Source organism: Varanus komodoensis, unplaced genomic scaffold (assembly GCF_004798865.1).
Source record: "Varanus komodoensis strain SLA01 unplaced genomic scaffold, ASM479886v1 scaffold39, whole genome shotgun sequence".
Lineage (NCBI taxonomy): Eukaryota > Metazoa > Chordata > Lepidosauria > Squamata > Varanidae > Varanus > Varanus komodoensis.
This window is the reverse complement of record NW_025335922.1, coordinates 211,274-231,338: the sequence shown is the minus strand read 5'-3', so window position 1 is coordinate 231,338 and position 20,065 is coordinate 211,274. Positions and strand designations below refer to the sequence as shown.

General features: G+C 40.8%; 2 protein-coding genes across 9 annotated transcripts; one reads left to right on the top strand and one right to left on the bottom strand.

Annotated features, from left to right (window-relative positions):
* Positions 1 to 993: 993 nt before the first annotated feature.
* On the top strand, positions 994 to 7,104 carry TOMM22 (translocase of outer mitochondrial membrane 22). Its single transcript, XM_044441236.1, has 4 exons — positions 994 to 1,154; positions 1,875 to 1,993; positions 4,371 to 4,488; positions 6,471 to 7,104. The coding sequence occupies exons 1-4, from the start codon at positions 1,050 to 1,052 to the stop codon at positions 6,543 to 6,545; spliced, it is 417 nt and encodes a 138-aa protein (XP_044297171.1). The 5' UTR covers positions 994 to 1,049; the 3' UTR covers positions 6,546 to 7,104.
* Positions 7,105 to 7,308: 204 nt separating this feature from the next.
* JOSD1 (Josephin domain containing 1) lies at positions 7,309 to 20,051 on the bottom strand. Of its 8 annotated transcripts, none has more exons than XM_044441231.1 (5): positions 19,836 to 20,051; positions 12,531 to 13,354; positions 10,494 to 10,622; positions 10,194 to 10,388; positions 7,309 to 9,524 (listed from the first exon to the last, which is right to left on the bottom strand). In XM_044441231.1, the coding sequence occupies exons 2-5, from the start codon at positions 12,713 to 12,715 to the stop codon at positions 9,425 to 9,427; spliced, it is 609 nt and encodes a 202-aa protein (XP_044297166.1). In that variant the 5' UTR covers positions 12,716 to 13,354; positions 19,836 to 20,051; the 3' UTR covers positions 7,309 to 9,424. The 8 variants fall into 8 exon arrangements, with proteins under 8 accessions (XP_044297166.1, XP_044297169.1, XP_044297164.1 ...); XM_044441234.1 differs by having other exon boundaries at positions 12,531 to 13,111; XM_044441229.1 differs by lacking the exon at positions 19,836 to 20,051 and adding an exon at positions 14,061 to 14,276.
* Positions 20,052 to 20,065: the final 14 nt, after the last annotated feature.

The window sequence follows — 20,065 nt, the reverse complement described above, 5'->3', positions numbered from 1 at the left end:
AAATGCTGATACAGTTACGGCCGTACACCACACTGGCTCTTAACTTGCAAAGCAGGCTTCTCCACCTGGTGTCCTTTGTAGTTCAGCTTGCATCTGGCCGAGCAGCATGTCCAGAAATGTTGGAAGTTGTAGTTTAAAAACATCTGGAGAGCATCCAGTTGTGCACGTGAGTCTAGGACTGGAAGACAGCAGAGTTCAAGTTGCCTGTCAGCCCTGCACCCTGTTTGGCATACTTCTGGCCAGTCTGTTTGTGTAAGCTACCTCACAGGTTTCTTTATGAGGATAAAACCAGGAGCCCCCGCTCCCAGCTCATGGCAGGATGGCATGATACCAATGCAATAAAATAGTAACTTCTAAGTGCAAACTTAAGCAAAAACTCTGTCCAATAAGGGTTGAGCATGCTCAGTAATCAGGCAGTGGTGAGTATGAATTAGAGGATAAAAATGGAGGGTGGCGGGGCTCATGTCAGGATGGAATGCCTTGTCTGGCCTCCTTACATTTTTATTATGAGGAAAGCTTGCTGGCACTTAAACTGGTGCTCTGCTGCACCAAGAGGCTAATGATTCTTCTGTTAGTGGGGCTCTTTGTCCTTTGCGGCTTTTATTTTGAGCTCTATATGAGCAATCCACTGTGATGAACTCAGTCTCAAAGCAGGTTACCCACCATAGCAACTATGAATCTAAAAAAAAGTTGCAATTGATGACAGTTCCATTGACATAGGAGTCAGCTGCCTTCGCTGCTAGCAAACTAGGGGGTAGTGCAGCATTTTCTTGCGGTTTTTCCGTAACTCACCAAGACTGCACACCTCAGTAGCTGCTGCCATGGTTTCAAGTGAGTCCGCATGCTACCTTGGGGGTGAGCGTATCGCCGCTGTTCCAGATCGCGCCTTCATTTCTACCCCTCGCCACTAGGCGTCGCCGCGCCATCGCGGAGTTACTGTATGTCGCTAGCGCCGCTCTTTCAGCGCCTCTCTCCTCGCTTCCGGTAACGTTCGATCCGCTGCCGGCCTCTCTATTTGGCCCCTCGCTGCCGTTACTCACATTGCAGCCATGGCCTCCGGGACACCCTTGTCTCCTGAGGATCTTCTGCTGTCCAAGAGTGGTACGGGGAAGGCCGAGGAACTGGAAGGGGAGATAGAGGACGACGACGAGGAGGTACGGGGCCTGTTCGGTCGGTTGCAGTGCCGGACGACACCCTTCCATGTGCGAGGTGACCCCTTTTGGGGGCGGGGCAGCTCGGCTTGGCCTAGGCCGGCCTCCGCCGGCATGATGCCCTAGGGATACGTTGGGCTGCAACGCCGAACGTTCCCCAACCAGCATTCATGGTTGGAGAATGCGGAGAGTTGTAGCCTTGCGCATCTAGGTTGGAGAAGATTGCTTAAGGGCCTGTGAGAGTGGCTCAACGGAGCGGGGTGGGGGGTGCTACGTGCGTTCCTTGTGTTTTGGGAAAAGGCTTGCAGGATCTGCAGGATGCATGGGGCTTAGCAGAAGGGCCAATGCTGGAGGCGTGCATTGGCTGTCGTCATTAGGGTGGCTGCTTCTCAATTGCCCCTAAGAAATAATTGCATTACCAAAAAAGATGACGGAAGACCACCCTATTTGCATAAGCTTTACATATTTTGATCTATATAGAGAGATGCAAATCTATAATTAATTGCTATAATTTATGTAGAAATATGTGCATCTTGCTTGTTTCTGGGTGATGGACAAAACTGGATTTGGATTGGACATTTCTTCAAATAGAGAATGCTTTCAGGGGATTATCCTCTGTGAAAGGAAGAGCACATCACCACTTTGGTTGGGATTCCAGGGGGAGATGTATGAAAGGGATTTCTGGCAGCCTCTCATCCTTAATTTTTCTTGCCTCCGTTGCAGCTAGATGAGACACTGGCAGAGCGGCTTTGGGGTTTGACAGAGATGTTCCCAGAGAGTGTTCGTTCTGCAGCTGGAGCTACTTTTGATGTGTCCCTTTCTGTAGCCCAGAAAATGTACAGGTATGAAGGGGAAATGATAAATGAAGGTCCTACAGATGATGCATAGATGTAATTGTGTGGTATACTTCCTGAGAGTGTGGTATGCATTTTGTGAGCAATTAAGGCTAGCTGCTACTATTTCAGTGTTGCAAATGTTGAACTGGTTCGTTCAATTCAAAGAATTCAAAACTGTTTCAGAGGCAGACACTATTTGCATTTTTAAATTTAATGGAGGTTCATGGTGAGCTCTTGCACATTATGCAGCATGTGATTCTTTTTCAGTGTGAGGCAAGAAATAATTGGATGAGTGAGAATTCTAATTCTTAAGATTTAACCAAAAAGAGCTTTGAAGTGAATGTAATTTATATGAACCAGAAAGCATGTTCACAATCAGTATCTTTCCATCTAGGTAAATGACTTGCATAATTTAGAGACTGGTTAACCGATTTGGGTGGGTAAAGACAGTTTGCTGTATTTATTTTTGTCAGAAAGAAATTTTGGATAACTATCCTGAGAATATTAGTAATTCCCCATTTTTGTGTTCTAAGCAAAAAAGGTCCTTCTGATTAAATAGCTGTGGCCTTTCATTCCTTAAACACTTGGCTGGAAGAAAACCACTGTAACACAAATTACATGTATAGAAACATAATATATATTCATAAGTTATTAAATATAAGCATAAAATAGATGTAAGTTAAATGCACTGTATATTATTCTTCAGGTCTCTAATGCAGAGTGGGAGAAGTAACAGAGGTGATATTTGCCTCCCTGTCCACATTTTTGCTATATGGGCTTTTATGCCTACTTAGTGAAACATGTCAGAGTGGCAAAGGAGGAGGAGGCAAGAGTGGCTTCAGGATACCTTTTATTCTGACTGCTCTAGTGCCCCCCCCTCCCCCATTTCTGTAAAACCATTTTCTTCTATATTCTGGTTGTTTTTCCAGGCTTGGAGAGAGCAGATGGCACAATTATTTCTGCAGGGGGACAAATGATAGGGGGACAGCTTTGATTCCCAGCTTCAGATTTGGAGCAAAGGTTCTGATCTGGCAGCTGGGAGCCCAAGAAATCCTGTTGGTCCCTCAGTTAATGTCTAGAGACCATAGGATTGCTCCCTAATTAACTGTATTTCCAAATTACACAAATTGTGTGTTATGTTACCTAATAAAAAGAACAAAAGAACTTCCAATGAAATAAACATGAACTTATTTTCTGAGTTTTTTCTTAATTTGATGTACACAATCTTGTTTTTAAACCGTCTGTTTTTTAACTATTCTGGAGTACCATGTACAAGCAACCAAAATTCTGTTCAGGCAACCAAAATTCTCACCACTAATAAAATCAGACATTTGTGTGATACCTCAACAATTTATGTTATGGCACTCAAGGAAGAATCCTAGACATGTTTAAGTGGAAAAAAGCCTTAAAGTACTCAGCATGACTAGCTGAGGGATGCTGGGACTTGTAGGGTTTTTTTCTGTCCAGACATGCATAGGATTGCATCCTCAATAAAATATCACTCAGATCTAGAATTAACTAATTATCCTATAATATCTTTATACTAGAACTTATCAGATGTTTTCTGCTTAGAGAACCCTGTTGGTTTATTCAGCGGCCTATAACAATAAAATGCAAGACCAATATTAGTTACAGGAAGGAAAAAAACATGCTGGGAGTAGAATGAGATTTTACATATATTGTCTGTGATGATGATGTGGATTAAATTCCATTGATAGAGCTTTTTATAGAACTTTTCTCCAATATTTGTACACGGTTTATCTTTGCTAAGCTGCCAACTCCCTTATGTTTAATAGAATCTATTGCAGTCTGTCAGATTAACTGAATTGGCATTTTATCCTATGGATATTATTGGGCACCTATCCTAACATCTTGGAATACAACAAGTAAGAGAATAAAATAAAATAAAAAATTTGTTGCAGGTTATTGAAACTATTGGAAATGATAGTTTTGGCTTCTGACCTTTTCTCACATACCATCTCCAAGATCACAAACATATAATCTAGAAATGTTCTATTTGAAAAAGTTAGAGAAATTTTGAGTTTCTTAAAACAGGGAGCCAAATTATGGTGTGAGACCAAATGTTGGGTACCTTTTATATATTTTTTCCTTTGATTTACTAATTCCTTATGATGCATTTCAGTGGAATATTGGTAGGTAAAAGCAAGAAGGAATTTTAAATTATGGTGCATATGTATTTTGGAGAATTTGTACTCGGAAGTAAAAATAGAATAATGAAATATTGTAGGGTTCAGGGACGCAGGTGTTCCCTAGCTTGTGAAGAAATTTAAGTGAAATAATAGGCTAATGAGAATTTAGAGCAAGTCCTTTCTAATATAACAAGGATAGAAAATATTTGCTTCTGGCCTTCTTCCCACTAAAGGTTCTCCAGGGCAGCTTTGTGGATTGGGACCACTTCCTTCATGATCCTAGTTCTTCCTGTTGTTTTTGAAACAGAGAAACTCCAGATGGAGCAGCAGCAGCAGATGCAGCAACGGCAGGTGAGAATTATTGTCTTCTGAAACCTTTTTAATTCAGGTATCTTAATCTTTTTCAAAATGAGTGCCTTTTGTCTGTGACTCTTTTTCCCATCATCTGCTGAGTAGCACACTTGATCCTGGAAAGTGTACAAAATTAGCTGTTGAAACACTCAAATGTACCAATTTAATTTAATTTAATGTGGTTCTTTATTATGTATCTTCCATTCTACATACATGTATCCTTGGTCTCTTTGCTATATGTGTTTTCACTGCAAAGCACATCCCAACTTACTACATGTAATCCCTTTTACATAGATGCAACTTACCTTCTTAGTTTATATGAACTTTCACACCATTCTATGCAGTCACTGCAGTTGCTGATACAATATGTAATGCAGATCCGCATCTCCGCTTTCCTTCTCATAGCTACCTTCTGGATTACATTCTGGCCAAATTATATTTATCTGAAGAGTACAAAACAGCATGCTGACTCAATTCCCTTAAGTGCTGGTACATTTTAAGGCACTGAGGCCTGGGTCCTTGAGGCAAAGCATGTGACTGAAAACAATTGGCAGGGGTGTTCATGAGAAATTACAGCATATACCATCGTGTTCTGCTCTGTATTTACAAAGAGAGGGATCACATTACTCACCTCTTTCCTTTGGGAAGAGTAGAATTTGACTGTAACTGTTGTTGGTTTCACTAAACTGGCTATAGACACATGCCACCTTTTAAAAGTTGCATAGTTATAAGTGCCACTCTTAACAGAAATTCCTTATTCATACACAAATATTCCAAAACCAATTCTTAATCCCTAAGCAAAATTGGTTTTAGAAAATAATTTATGCAGCTAAATATAGACAAAATTATTATTGTAGAACATGATTTTAGTATAATTTAACAATTAAAATGTTGAAAATGTAACTGTATTGCTGAGAATTTAACTCAACTGGCTGCTGAGTTAACTTTGACCAAATTGCTTTGGTGAAAGTTTCTATTTTGTCCAGTCAAGGTAGATAGAAGGAATTCCTCATTGCAGGTACAGCAGGCAAGGCTAGTGTTTCTCTTCCTAGCAATACTCGAATATATACTGTTTGTTCAAGAGCCATGTATTTGAATATTGAATATCTTTGGCTGGAAGATAACAGGGCTGCAATTTGTGTTTAAAATACATTTTCTTCCAATGATGAAAACCATTATAGTAAAAATGTGTTTGGGTAAGTTATTGTGTCAGTCCACATGAGATGGATGGACTCCATAAAGGAAACCATCACTTTGAATTTACAAGAGCTGAACAAGGCTGTAATGGAAAGGGCATTATGGAGAGCTTTCACACCTAGAGTCACCATAAGTTGGAGATGATGCGACAGCACATAATGACAAATCATAGGTGAACACAGTCCGCAAAAGAAACTAGACTTTTTATAATGTTATTTATTGCTCTTATTTGCTGCACTTCTTAGCCAAAAGCTCTCTGGGCAGCTTACATAGACAAATATAAAGTGATACTAGAGAAGTGCTCACTGAATATTTTAATAGTTGAATTATACTAAAATCATGTTAAATTAATAAAATTAGTCAATATTTAGATGCAAGCATAATTAAGCCAGTTTTCCTTAGGTATTAAGGAACTTTCTTAATCACCTATGCGGGGACTCAAACATTGAAGCCTAGTATTGCTGAGTTTCTCACCAGATGAGACAAAGCAAGAATACCAACTACTTCAGATTATAAGGCAGATATTAATAATACTGGTTTGCCTCAGGTACTAGCAATCTTCTGTCATTTCACTCATCTTAAGCTGAGCTGTGTGAACAAATGTAAAGTATTCATTATAATGAAAGGTGTCAAAGAGTGTCAAAAGGAAATGCTGTTTTTCACTGTATGAATAGAGCTGTGCAAACTGTGGGACATGTGACCCATATGGTAGAAACTCCTCATTAGTAAGTTGTAAACAGGCTTGCATGCTGGTGAATCATTATGATCCTTTCTCATTTTTTCAGATTTTATTAGGACCCAACACAGGATTGTCTGGAGGAATGCCAGGTGCTTTGCCTTCTCTTCCTGGGAAGATGTAATGAAGCTACATTGAGCCGTATCATGGCAGGAAATGTTGAAATCATTTGTCTGAGCTGTTTGATTAGGCTGGGCATTTTTTCTTTAAATCTTGGAACATTTACCTGTTCACAATGGAAGCAGAACCCCACTCTGGATCTCCTGAAATAGCCTCACTTCCCATTTTTAGGCAGTCATGACTTTTCCATCTACCTCCTCAGTCGATGTTATAAGCAATTACAAATATTTTAGAAGTTTTGTTTGGTATCCTTACTTCCAGTGAACCACCTCAGGACACATCAGATTCTGGTTAACTTCAGCCAGTTATATTGTCTATGTAAATAGTCCTGTGTTACTCCTGTTATATACGACCCATTTCAAAGCAAGCAGGTGGTATAATAGATGGAGACCCTATCATACACTAAATTCTATGTAATGAAGTACCTAAAATTGCATATCCTACAATGTATTGTTTGAAAAGAAAGGAAAGCAGGAAGTCATTTTGGCTAACTCGCCATGCTGAATCTATTGTTGTTGAAGTCAGTCACAAAATTTTTGTATTAAATAGTTTCAGTGAACTCATGGTGCGTGTTCTCTTTAATATTTTAGGTTGAATTTCACATCTTGCTTGTTTTAAGTTGGATACTGTGAGACCACCAGTATAGCATTAAGTCTGTTTTGCATGCGTACTCAGTAGTGAAATGGGAGAGATGTGAATTCTCTAAGGCTGCAACAGGGTATCAATGTATGTATTTTTTCATTTATGTTATTACAGCACTCAACACAAAGGTTTTCTCATTTTTAATATTTTGGTTAAACAAAATACATCTTTGTAAACAAACCCAAGACAAGGCTATAACAAATCAAACAAGCAAGAAAACAATTATGGGCTTCTCCATTCCCCAGTAATGGGACTGAGCTGGCTTTTCACCTCTGTTGCCACAACTCTGGTCCAGAGGTGTGTGTGATTACATGTTCCCTTTTCCTGAGCTGCTGAATCACAACACTTTCCTTAGGGACAGAACAATGGCATAAATACACAGAGAAACAGCCTTAAGTTTTAAAAAATATATTTGCATATTGTGCACTGGTCCATTGGCTTCCATGCAAACAGGGTCTCTCCAAAGTGCTATTTTAGTCAGCATAGAGAATTAAGTAGTCTTTCCTGCTGATTTTTTTTTAATATTTGAAAAAAATGGCTTCAAGTCAGAAGTAGAACTGCAAGCCTGACGTTCTACTTGTGAAAAGTGTTTGTACAAACTTTGCCAGCTGGTTTTGGTCATTGGAATGTGTAGTCCAGAAGAGGGCTTAGTAAAAATAGACATATTAGGCTTGGACTATATAGTACATAACAGAGTAAAGTCAAACTCAGGTTTCCAGTATAATGCCTACAAGTTCTCCAGAGGTCAATAAACAAGACCTATCTTAATGCCACTCATACTGCATTTGACAGTGAAGGGAGAGTTCAGATAGTTGGAATGCTGGCTTAGGTGTCTTGCTTATATTCTGAGAGAGAAGGCTAAAGACTTCTGAGAGAAGTCAGTTTCAGCCCTCCCAACTAATGGTGTAAATTGCCCCATAGTATGAAACATTTAAAGTGGATCCTATTTTTGCTGTTCCAATAATAAATGAAGCTGGCAAAAGCAGTAATACAAATGCAAAAAAATAACCTGGGTTCAAGGGGAAGTGTGAAAGATCAAACTCTCCATTTCATCTGCCAACTGTGACAACAACGCACACCTGGTGGGTGAGATGTCAAGGGAAGCTAATTTGGTTTCCTTCCAGTCTTCAGCCCTTTTCACTAATTTAGCATGGGCAGTAAGAGAGTTTAGGTACCTGCCAATTCCAATGGAAGGCTATGGGCTTAGCCTGTCTGCTGTTGACAGTCTTCCCCTACATCAGACCTGCTTAGACATTACATCAGGTACTTTTACTACAAAGGCCACAGAAATCTAGCCCTTGGATCTTGTTTTCTGTTACTCCTCTTCAAAATGAACACTTGCCCTTTCATTAGCTCCATACTTGATGAAACTTGGCTGTTCTTTTTTTCAAGATTCCATACCCAAACAGCCTATAGTTTTATTCCCTGCTCAGTGAATATTTCCCTGAATTACAGAACACAGACAAACAAGAACAAACAGGCTACACCTGGACCATTAAAAAAAAAACAAAACCTTGAGGCTTCTAAATAAGCATCAATTAGTTACCTCCTTCCCAAATTATTCAGTTTTTTATTCTCAGACCAACAAAGGTCACATAATAAAAAGAGAATGAGAAACAAAAACCTCAAACTCCTGAAGGGAGTTCTAGAGTGATGGTCCCATTTTGTCTATTTATCCCCTAACCCTTGGCACAGTTACTATTACAAAAGGGGATCCACAAGCACCATACCATTGATAAGAGTATTTAGAGTTTCCTGAGAGACCCATGTGGTTTGCAATTTTCTTCAACACAGCTAGAGTTGGAGGGAGACAAGGAGGGAACATGCTTGGCCCCAGCCTTTGCATGGAGACATACCAGCCAAATGAGCTTTGGGGATGTTTGGAAACAGTAGTGTGCAACCCACTATAAAGTCTCTTAAGACTGTGGGGAAGAAAGGGAAAGCAGAAAATTAAAGGGAGTTTTCCAACATTCCACTCCTAAATCACACTATGCATTAGGGCACAGGAAGGACTCTCTTCCTTCCACCTCCTCCTCTTCCCTCGGTATGTGTCCAGCTTGTTCCCTTTCATATTGGCCCTGACAGTATGTTGCTGCTGCCTTATTGCACCCATATAATGGAAAACAATCCAGAGTTCCAGGAAAGAGGAGTTAGGAGTGCTCATTATGCACATCACAGGACATGAGCAATTGGTGGGTGGTAGGGAGCAGTTCTGTAGTGCGAGGACAAGACAGTTTCAGGTCATGCATCAGCTCTCCAACTCTGATGTGCTTCCACCTCTTCAGGCACCACCAACAGAAGTTCACAGTTCTTTCCTCGCAGTTGGTGTCTCAGAAACTTCCTGTGGAAACAAATGGGGAACAACAGAAATGCTCACAAATGTATTTGTATTCACAATTTCCAGAAGGTACTTAATAGTTTCTGCACCAAAAGCAAGAAAAACCCCGTGACAATTTTAGCCAAACATCTGAAGAGGCCCAGTTAGGGTAAAGCTGCGTAACAGCCAAAATCGCATTTGAAATACAACACTTTACAAAGTCTAGTTTAAGACGTTCATACAAACAGCAGAAACAAGGGACCTACCAAGGTTTTGTTTGGTTGGTTTTTTTAGATACATAATAAAGCAGCCATCCTCATGCTGGTGCCCTTCAGATGTACTGGACTGGAATCCCCACAGTATGTTAGGTGGAGATGATGGAAGTTGCAGTCCATCACAGAGGGCAAGGTTGGGCAAGACAGCAAAGTGCAGGAAGGTGTATGAAAGATTTAACAAAGACTATTCTAATGCCAATGGAGAGCGAAGTCTAAAATAGTGACAAATGCACACTTTTTGAGTACAAGATAAAATCCAGACTGGATGCACATTGCTTCCATTCTTCAACTTTTCTGGAATATTTCACTCTCTCCTTCTCACAAAGAATTTAAAACCAAACCAGGCCATATAGTCTAGTTTACAATATGTAGAAAGATCTGCACCCAGGTTTACAGGACAAGATGGAAGACAACTTACCTGAGCTCACTTTCACCTCCAATCCATTCAGGCACCTTGAGTTTGGAGTCAAGGTTGTAGTAAGTACCACCCACTTCCCGGACGCAGATCCAATGCTGCCGTTTAAGAGGAAGTTTTAATGGACCCCAGCAGAGACTTGAGGGCAAATTCATAATGAAGCCCATCACATTAGAGAGGGCAATTACATTAACATCCCTGAACAGAAAAAAACAAGAATGGTAAGACAGTTGTATTCAGTTATAAATCCAACTGGAAAGTGGCCACCTTCACTGAAGTCAAACTCCTCTTGGTTCTCTTTACCTGCGCTTATCCCACCAAACTGCTTCATAACCTTTGGTCTGAAGAGCTGCCATGATGACATTCACATCATAGTTCCCATTTCCCAGCATGCTCTTCTTGTGTGGTGTCACCATGGTATTGGGGGAGAACCTGAATGTGAAACATATTGTACAAACATTTAAGATGACAGTACTGTCTTAAATATTTGAATGCTGGCAAAGTAGACCAGATTTGGGAAAGATGGTTGGAAATGAACAAATTGTCTGTGTATTTGTAGCAAGGACCATGGAATATTTCCTTGCCCTAAACAGCTAAGAGTTTCCAGAAAGTAAGCCCATCATTTTTCCTGTTAACAGATTCACATCCCTGGTAAGGATACTACCACCCTATAGAAGACTTCAGTAAAGCTTTATAAAACCTAGAAAAAAAGAAAGCTCCTAATGGCAGCAACACTTTATACTTTAAACAGATGCTAGGTCTATAACAAAGACCTTGCTTACTATAGAATTTTCTGTATTTTTTAAAAAACAAAATAATAAATTTCTTAGTGGTATGATCTGAGACTTCCTACATGATACTTCTGTAAAATGCATACATCAAGATTTTTTTAAGCAAGCAAGGTAAGTCATCCTGGTTTCAGCCAAAATACAGCTAATGTGGTGTTCCAATAACTTTAATCTGTAATTAGGACTAGCATCTGGAACTGAGCTATCCTCAGTACACTTAACATTTAAAGATCCTTCTTCTCCACAGCCAGATGGTATTTGTTCATCCACGATTTCTTTGAAGGAACCAAGAGCTCTTTAATGAAGGTTAACAGACAGTTCCACTTTCTGAATTGGGGATGGGATTCTGCCTTGCTTCATTTTGGAACTCACAATATCAGTAAGGACCACCTCTCTATTGTGTGGTAGGGACCAATGTTTGGCTGGCTATTTAATGACAGCCATAACACTTCTACAATTCTATTTTAAAGATACAAATAGAACTGTACAAGTATTATAAGTATGTAAGCCACAAAACCCTTAATTACACATCAATAAGAGCTTTTCTAAAGTTTCTTGAACATTTACACAAACTTCATTTTTCAGTTCCAATAAGCAAAAGGCTGAGTATCAAGGGGATCTACTTCAGCGTACTAGCTCTTAAATTATGATTCCTCTGAGCCTTGACAAATAGCAGAATTCCCACAGGAACAAGAAATCATTGCAAAAACAACACAGGAGCTATTCCATTTATATTAGCTACTTTCATCTTCAATAAAATCTTCAAATTGTCACCACATGCAGCATATCCTATGAATTTTTACTTTAAAATAAAGCACCCCTCAGACTGGTCTAAGTTCATTTGGATTTACTTCACCTTTTCTGTGTATAGGGCTGAGACCATAAAGATGTGAGAATTTTGATTCACAAATTTTTGAGTACTTGCATGAGACTGAAAATGACTCCCTTTTCAGCTCTATACTCCCCACAATAAAACCAGTATCAACCACTCATGCTATTTTTATGGAATGGTACTATTGTTTTGCAGGAAAAAGATAGGAAATATAATGCACTGTTATGTAAATCATGAATGCAGGTACACTGGACACAGAAAAGAAACAAGAGATTGCAGTAAACAATGGTTGCTAAATAGTGGACTACCAGGCCCATCACACAAAAATTACAATTAACATTATGAGCTGGTGCCAGTTCCCACAAGCAGGAAACTGCAGCCAACTTCTGGCTCCCCATGTGTTATGTGCACATGTTTAGTTTCTAATTGGACATATTAAAAATCATGTGTGAAGCAGCCCCAAGTAGATTTTTCTTTTGCTCAGAGATAGGGACAAAGTCAGGTCAGCCTCTAGATGAAAAGCGAACTGCACAGAGGGAGCTCAAGAAATCGCTGGAGGAAAAAGCCTATTCAGCAATCAGAGCTACCATTCTTGATATTTTTCTTCTCTCTTTCAGCAATTTCATAAAGAATTTTGGAGGCAGTAATGTAAACAAAAACCCACAAACAAACAAAAAATCCCACAATACTATAATGATGGCAAAAACAAGTTCTTCCTACCTCTGGAAAATGTCCTGTAGTGTGTCTCTTGTAAAGGCATTGCCATCCTGGAAGACATTATTGAGAGCGTGGAGGGCACAGAGTTCCCTGCGCTGTTTTTCATGATAAATACGCACTGGGGTCAGCTGTGGTGTTTCTGGAAATTCTGATTTGGTTTTGTCACCTTTCCATGGCACACAACTCATTTTTTCTTTCGTGGTGTAGAATGCGAAGATGAAAGATGATAAAGTTTGTGAAGCTTCTTCCCACACGCAAACAAGCAAGCAAATGGCTCCTTTCTTTATAGGAACTCCAGCTCACACAAGTAGCAAACCTGCAGTTGCTTTAATAGATGTCTTTACTGGGTGGTTGCAAAGGTAACTCAATAATCTGAATCATTTTTTCTCCCACCCTCCCTCCCGCCTCCTTTAGTTTACAAGAAACTTTCTTTCTCTTGGTCTTCCCTTGGAAAATATTTTACATGGCCCTAACACAAGAGTGTCAAATCAAATTTATCACATCGCTCCTTTTCCTCCATTTCCTTTGGTCAATGATGCCTCTAACACCAAGATCCAGAGCCCAACTTTGAAAATATGCTTGCCCTAAAAAAGAAAAGAAGATGAACAGCATGAAATTAAGCAAGGCCACGTTGCTCCATCCCAAAAGGAATACAGGGCCCCCAGAAAAATATCAACTGAAATTGTGCATTCCTCAGGGAGTGGCTGAGTTTAAAAAAAAAAAAAGCCAAAAATTAGGAAAGGAAATTGTTTCTTCCAGGTCAAAAAATGAAAAGCAGCTGCTCCACCTTCACTATGCATAGAATTCTTTGGCCAATACTTGCATTCCTGACAAAGAAAGAAACAATCCAGTTATGTACAGAATGTTTATCTTTCTATATAACATTTTTAACAACATTAACAAAGTTCCCCCCACCTGCTGGAAAGCTGTTCTCTCTAAAGCAAGAGTAAGGCAACGGCCAATTAATCCTTCATACCATTCAGGACTCACAACATGCTCCAGGATTGACTTTTCTCAGCATTACACGAACACGATCGTTCCCTTCGTGCTACGACTTCCCCCAATGCCAAATGTGTGGTTAAAAGCAAAGGCTCAGGGAACCGGGGGGGGGGGGTGTCTGCGCACGCGTGCCTGTGTGTATGGGGGAACTGGGGGAGGGGAGTTTGTGTTTGCAATCACAGCCATTCTGGCCTGTCCCGTTGAACCGCCGTTGAGCAGTCAGCAGGCCACTGCACACCCCGCTCTCCGCCCTTAATGTAGGTAACGGGGCAGAGAACTGTGCCATGCCAGCTCCTTCCCGGGAGGGGTCAAGGGTACTAAAATCGCTGCCAGCTTGGAGGAGGGAAATTACCTTTCCGACGGGGTGCGGGGCTGGCCAGGATGGCGTGTAGGGCAAAAGAGTTCCCTCAAGGGGGGAACCTGGAGCTGCCGTCAATTCAGGCTTTCTTCAGCGGGGCTATCTATCGGGGGGAGGATTGCTTCTCCTTCAGGGACGCGTCCCCCCATCCCCCGCCCGGTCGTCACGCTACTCACCCGTTAGCGGCCCCAACCTGCTCGGTCCAACAGCCACCCAGGAGCCAGCGCATGCGCAGCCATAACAGAAGCCCTGCTTTCGGGCAGGCTCCGCCCCACCCCGCCTCTCTGTCACCGCCCTACGTCTTGGAACAGGGTCCTGCGTGACGTCAGAAAAGCAGGCGGGAGGAGGTCGTGCTAGAGCATGCTGGGAATTGTAGGCTTCCTCCCCCGTCTAAACATGCCTAACTTCTGACCTTCTCATACTGTAACGTGGCTTTGCTTACGGAGGTTATTGCTGTGGCCCCCTGAAGTTTGCAGGGCCATGCCGGATGGGTCATGAGCAAAATAAAATTGGAAGGGTTAGATCTGCGTGAACTCTCTGGAGGAAATATTTGTAAGGATCGCATTCCTTTTCCACAGTGAGACTCTGATTTGACTTCGCGGAATACCCCGTTTTGCTGCCTGAAGTTGGACAAAGAATTCCATGGGTAAACGTTCAAAATATCGTTTTGCTTCCAGATAGCTGGAGTACATTTGCTCGAGTGTCGCAAAGACCCTGCCGTGAGCTCTCAAATGCCTCTCCCACCTTTGCCTCAGTAATGAGACCGCATTTGCTCTTCGTTTATAATACTCTGTTCCTTATTCAAGCTGTCTATGCGACTTCGTTTCGATTAAGGACATGGAAACTAGGAACTAACTTCACCGATTTGTGCCTCATGGTACACGACTGGGAAGGGGCAGCTGTTTACCAACACTTCCCTTTGTCTGTTCTATTCATCACTGTAGTTTCTTTTTTCTTCCTTTTTTAAAAAAAAGGATGCAAATAGTGTCTTTAATGTTTCTTCTACAAAAATGCTAACAGAGAAATAACTTTGGAAAAGGGAAAAATAGGTCTTAATTTAAAAAGCACTGACTATGGTCAGGAATCTAATTACTAGTTCTAGAGATTTGCCCTGCAAAATCTATGTAGGATCTAGTTTGTTTAAAATTATATTTTGGCTCACATCAAGGATTCACATACATATATAAGGATGCATATATTTTGTCATTTATGTGGATAGGCTTGCCAGTTGGCTCCCCTGTTCCCAGGAAAACATTTCTGTACTACTGACAGCTCCATGTCAAGCAAAACATATAGTAGGCGATTTTTTGACATGACGTTGCAAGAATTGGTAACATTTAACCTACTCAGTAGTTTACCTTAGGGCTGTTAAACCTTTTCTTGTGCTGGAAAAGACTTTGGAATTATCATTCTTACTTTAATCATAATGACTTTAACAGAAATGTACCATGGGAATCAGTCAAACAATGGACCTGATTTCATTTAATTTATTATTTTTCTACACTGCCAATAGCCAAAGCTCTTCCAAGTCACTAACTCAAGCATCTGTGCTCCATTACCTAAATGTGTTCACTTTGAAGAACTGATTTCTAGACAGCAGAACTAATCTCTGGATCATGTGCTCCAGGGCTTCATTTCATGATGGACCTTTCCTTCCTAATCTACAATATCTGCTGTGGCCTCACCATGAATGGATCTTGAAGTGCTCTGATTTATTCTAGAAATAACTTAGGTCTGTAATCCTATACACGTGTCTACTTGAGCTCAGTGGGACTTGCTTCTAAGTAAGTATACATAGGAATGCATTTTAAAGATGCCATCTAATAACCCTCTGTGGTGGTGGATGATGGGCATACAGTAGAGGGTGTAAGGCAAAGATTGCCTCAGTGCTTCCCTCAATCGCCAAATACTTAGACAATTTCAGCACTCTAAGCATTTTATCCCTGTGTGTGATGAGGAGGGGCTGAGGCACTGCCTGGAGTACCATGGTGGCGCCTTACTCTTCCCCTCCCCACTTCTTCAGCAGTGGTTCTGAAACTGAAATTTCAACTTTGGAATTGTAGTCAGCACAGAAAGAACTGTGCCTGCTCTAAAGGCGGGGGAAAGATGCTCCAACTCTGGAGGCCAAACTCAAGCTGGGAGCTGGGGCTACAAATTTTCCTAATTTTCCTAATCTAACTGTCACATAAGTTATTTATTTTAGAGGCAACTATCTCCTTTTCCCCAACTAAGATTATTTCCACACTGCCTTTATGGGTGGAACCCTCTAGCATGGTAAACAAAAACCACATAATAAAAGTGGTTTAACAATTAAAAAAAACACTTGCCTATAAAAACCTATGGTCTTGACTTAGGGGAAGGCCAGCAACAAAAAGTCGTCACAATTTTCCTGAAGATCTGCAAAGTTAAAGCTCGATGAATCTCTGATAGCAACAGATTTCAGAAGTTCAGCACTTCCACTGTCTCCCCCTTGTATTCATCAGTCTAACCACTACTGGCAACAGACAAGTGCAAAAGGTCTCACTTGATGATCTCAACAGATAGTATTTTTATTATTATTATTATTATTATTATTATTATTATTATTATTCAATTTATATCCTGCCTTTTTCCTACAAAGGGCTCAAGGCAGCTTACATCTCCTCCTCCATCTTATCCCCACAGCAACAACCCTGTGAGGTAGGTTGGGCTGAGAGTCTGTGACGGGCCCAAAGTCACCCAGTTGGCTCCATGGCTGAGCGGGGACTCGAACCCAGATCGTTTGAGTCCCAGTCCCAGGCTCTTAACCACTACACCACACTGGCTCTTTATTAGATTTATAGCCTGCCTTTTTCTTTTTTCAAGAATTCAAAGCAGCTTAGAAAATTCTCTATCTCCTGCTCTCATTCTTATCCCCAAAAAACAAGCCTGTCATGTAGTTTGGACTGAGAGTCTGTGACTGGCCCAAAGTTGGAGGTGGCTGCATGGCTGAGTAGGAACTAGAACCCTGATCACCTGAGCCCCAGTCTTAGCCACTGCACCACAATGACTCTGATACAGAAGAGTCAAGGTGATCCTCAAATATATACTATTTGATCATGTGATATAACACTTTTGTGTTTTACATGGGAGAACCCTGTGTAAAAAACATCTCAGTAAATGTGCATAGATGTGGGATGAGGTGGAAGACAATCTACTGCCTTATCACGCAGAGCTCTTGACTGTGACATCCTGTGAATACATAACAAACAAGAGCCTGGTGGTTATTCCCCAGTCAGCCAGCTATCATAAGGGAGACATTTTTTTATTAAACAGTGTTAACTCCAGATTCAGTTCTGACAACAACACAGTAGTACAGGGTTGACACCCTTTTTCATTCTGTTGGACTCCTTTGTTTTTAAAAGGTGTGCAAAGGACAGAGGAGCGACAGATGCAGTTTTCCTATTTCTGCATCTCCATGCTCAGTAGACTTTTATCTGTCATGTACTTTGGAAATGCATAGCTGCCCTGGGAGGCAAACCCCCGAAGGGAACAGTTGGCTTCCCAACACTTACTCCCCTTGCAGCTTTGACCTGCCTTGCCTGTGATTTACACAGGAGTGGGGTGGAAATTTTCATGCTGTTGTGTATGTTGAACGGAAAGACAAGAAGAACATGCGGGGTGGGGGAAGAATGATTGGTAACTGTGCAGTGATGGGTCCAGTGACTAGCTGCTCATCAGGAACTGTTACATTAGTGAAAGTGAAAAGTTCTTCCATTTGCCATGCCTCACCCTATGGCACAGAACTTTGTCTGGTAGGGGAAGACCATGGAACTACTGCAACAATACTGACTCACTCACTGTCAGTGGCTGGCCCAGCAGTGTTAGATAAGTTACACATTCTCCATGCACAGCACGTTCTTGCTGCTGAATAAGTCCATCCAGTAGAAGTTGCCACAAGCGTACCAAGTTCAGAGTGCTGAAAATTGATTATTTACCCCTAGATATAATAGCTATTTCTTTCATCCTTTGGTAAAAACTACTAGTATACTTCTTTCAGGCTTACTGAGGAAGACAATCCTTTATAGGTTTGATGACATCTTCAGCTGCACTTCAAATATTGTTTTCTTGTAGTACCTCCTGCCAAAGTTACACAATACAGGCTTACTTTCATTTCAAAGCTACTTTGCTTCTAGTAATCCAATGTTGCAAAGGGAATCTAGTGGATTCTATGTACAATATCCATTGTGCAATATATTCTGTATTTTCAGACTCAAATAACACATTACTACATGAATTGTAATCCTAGCATGAGGTCTACATGTGTTCATATCTGAATTGAACACAGGTATTAGAAACATAAATTCAGTGATTCATTGTTACAGATGAATCTTGGTTAAAGGAATGAACATATAGCATGAACTGATGAACACATATTTACTTTAAGTATTCTGACATTGCATTCAACACATGCATAATATGTAGATACAGATCATTGACCTGTACTCAGGCACAGTTAATTGCATGTGTACAGACAGGTTTCTGGGTATTAGCCCTTCCTTCTCAAAGTTCATTCCTTCACCTAGAAGAACATGCAATAGAATTTCATAACTGAGAGTTTGCAGCTACAGTTTTTAGATTTCTTGATTAATATATAGTGGTAATAAAGAATTGTTTGATATTGAGGAAAACTCTTTTCTCCCCTTCCAATCAAGCTATTGCACAGAAGAGTACTGTTGCTGCACTACACAGAAATAAGTCCTTGGGAGTTTGGTGGGACTTTCATAGGAGTGTGCTCTGTGTATAAGTTACTGATTCTTCCTAAGCCATTATGCATGTCAGTAGTCTAGTTGTGTATAGCTTGTAGAATTTATCTACCCACTAAACCCAAAACTATGCAACTTGGAGAAGCACATAAAAATGTTCACAAAAGTCAAAACTATTTGCTATATTACGTATTTATTATTATTTTAAAAGATCAGTGAGAAAGAGTAGGGAAATTTCATTAACAATATAATTTAAGACATCTTAAAACTCAGGTGCATTGTAGCTAGCATGTCTATAAGGCAAAGGAACTTCTCTAAACTTGCTACCCTCCAAATATTTAGCACCTGAACTGCCAGAAGCCCGTTAGCACAACTGACTTTCAGGAATACTGCAAGTTGGTGTCCAAAACATCTGAAGGGCACCACTTTGGAGAAAGCTTTAACAAAGGGCCAGCACAATGTGGTCCTGGTCCAAACTATCTTTGCTGGTCCCCCACCTTTAGTCTTTAAATATCAGATTTTTTTGGAAACACCCCCCCTCCAATTTCTAGTTTTAATCCCTATTCCGCTATGAAGCTCACTGGGCAATCCTTCAGTCTAACCTGCCTCACAGAAATGTGAAGATAAAAGAGAGAGGAAGAGGCCAATGTAAACCATCTGGGATTCCTTGCAGGGAAAAGGGTGGGGTATTAATGTAATAAATAAATAAATTCAGAGCAAAGTTCTTTCCATGTTTAGGTAGAAAAAATCTCCACAACTTCCAGCTAACCATGAATAGGACTGCACCCTTTGTTGACCACATCATGTATCCATGTGGCCTAATACATTTACCTGTTGGCAGCAAAGAAGCCTTCTGAAAGCCATACCAAAACCAAAATGAGCTCACTGACAACCATTTCATTCTTTCTTATAGCTGATCTTCAAATTCATCAGCTAAGATGCATTTGACACCTCCTAGATCAATCATTAGACCAAAGAAGAAGGAAATGAAATATTCAAGCCACAAAACCCCGCTGTGACTGCTCGATTGCATCAGGTTATAATATCTCATGGGAATTTATTTTACCCCTGTGTCATCAGCCTTTGCCAGGGATTATCCCGGGCAGACAAGAAAACAGAAGAAATCCCGTTTCATCATAACACATTCTTGGGATATGAGTGGCTTTTGTATGTCTATGTCGCGTTTGTATTGGCCATCATAATAAAGTGCCAGCCTTCTTTTCTCACCTGGGCGCTTTGTCGTCATCCTGTTCCACCATTGGCAAAGGCTCTATTCCCGCCTTTTAATGTAAACTTTTACCACGATTGGTGTGGATCTTTGCTTATCTTGCTCTTTCATCGCCCATTGGCCACGAGAGGGTGATCTCGTAAACCAGCCCGCCATCTAGGTATTATTAAAAGATCGAACTTCACGCAGCCCCTGCCACCAGCACCGCTTTTTGTCTTCTAGGCGAGAG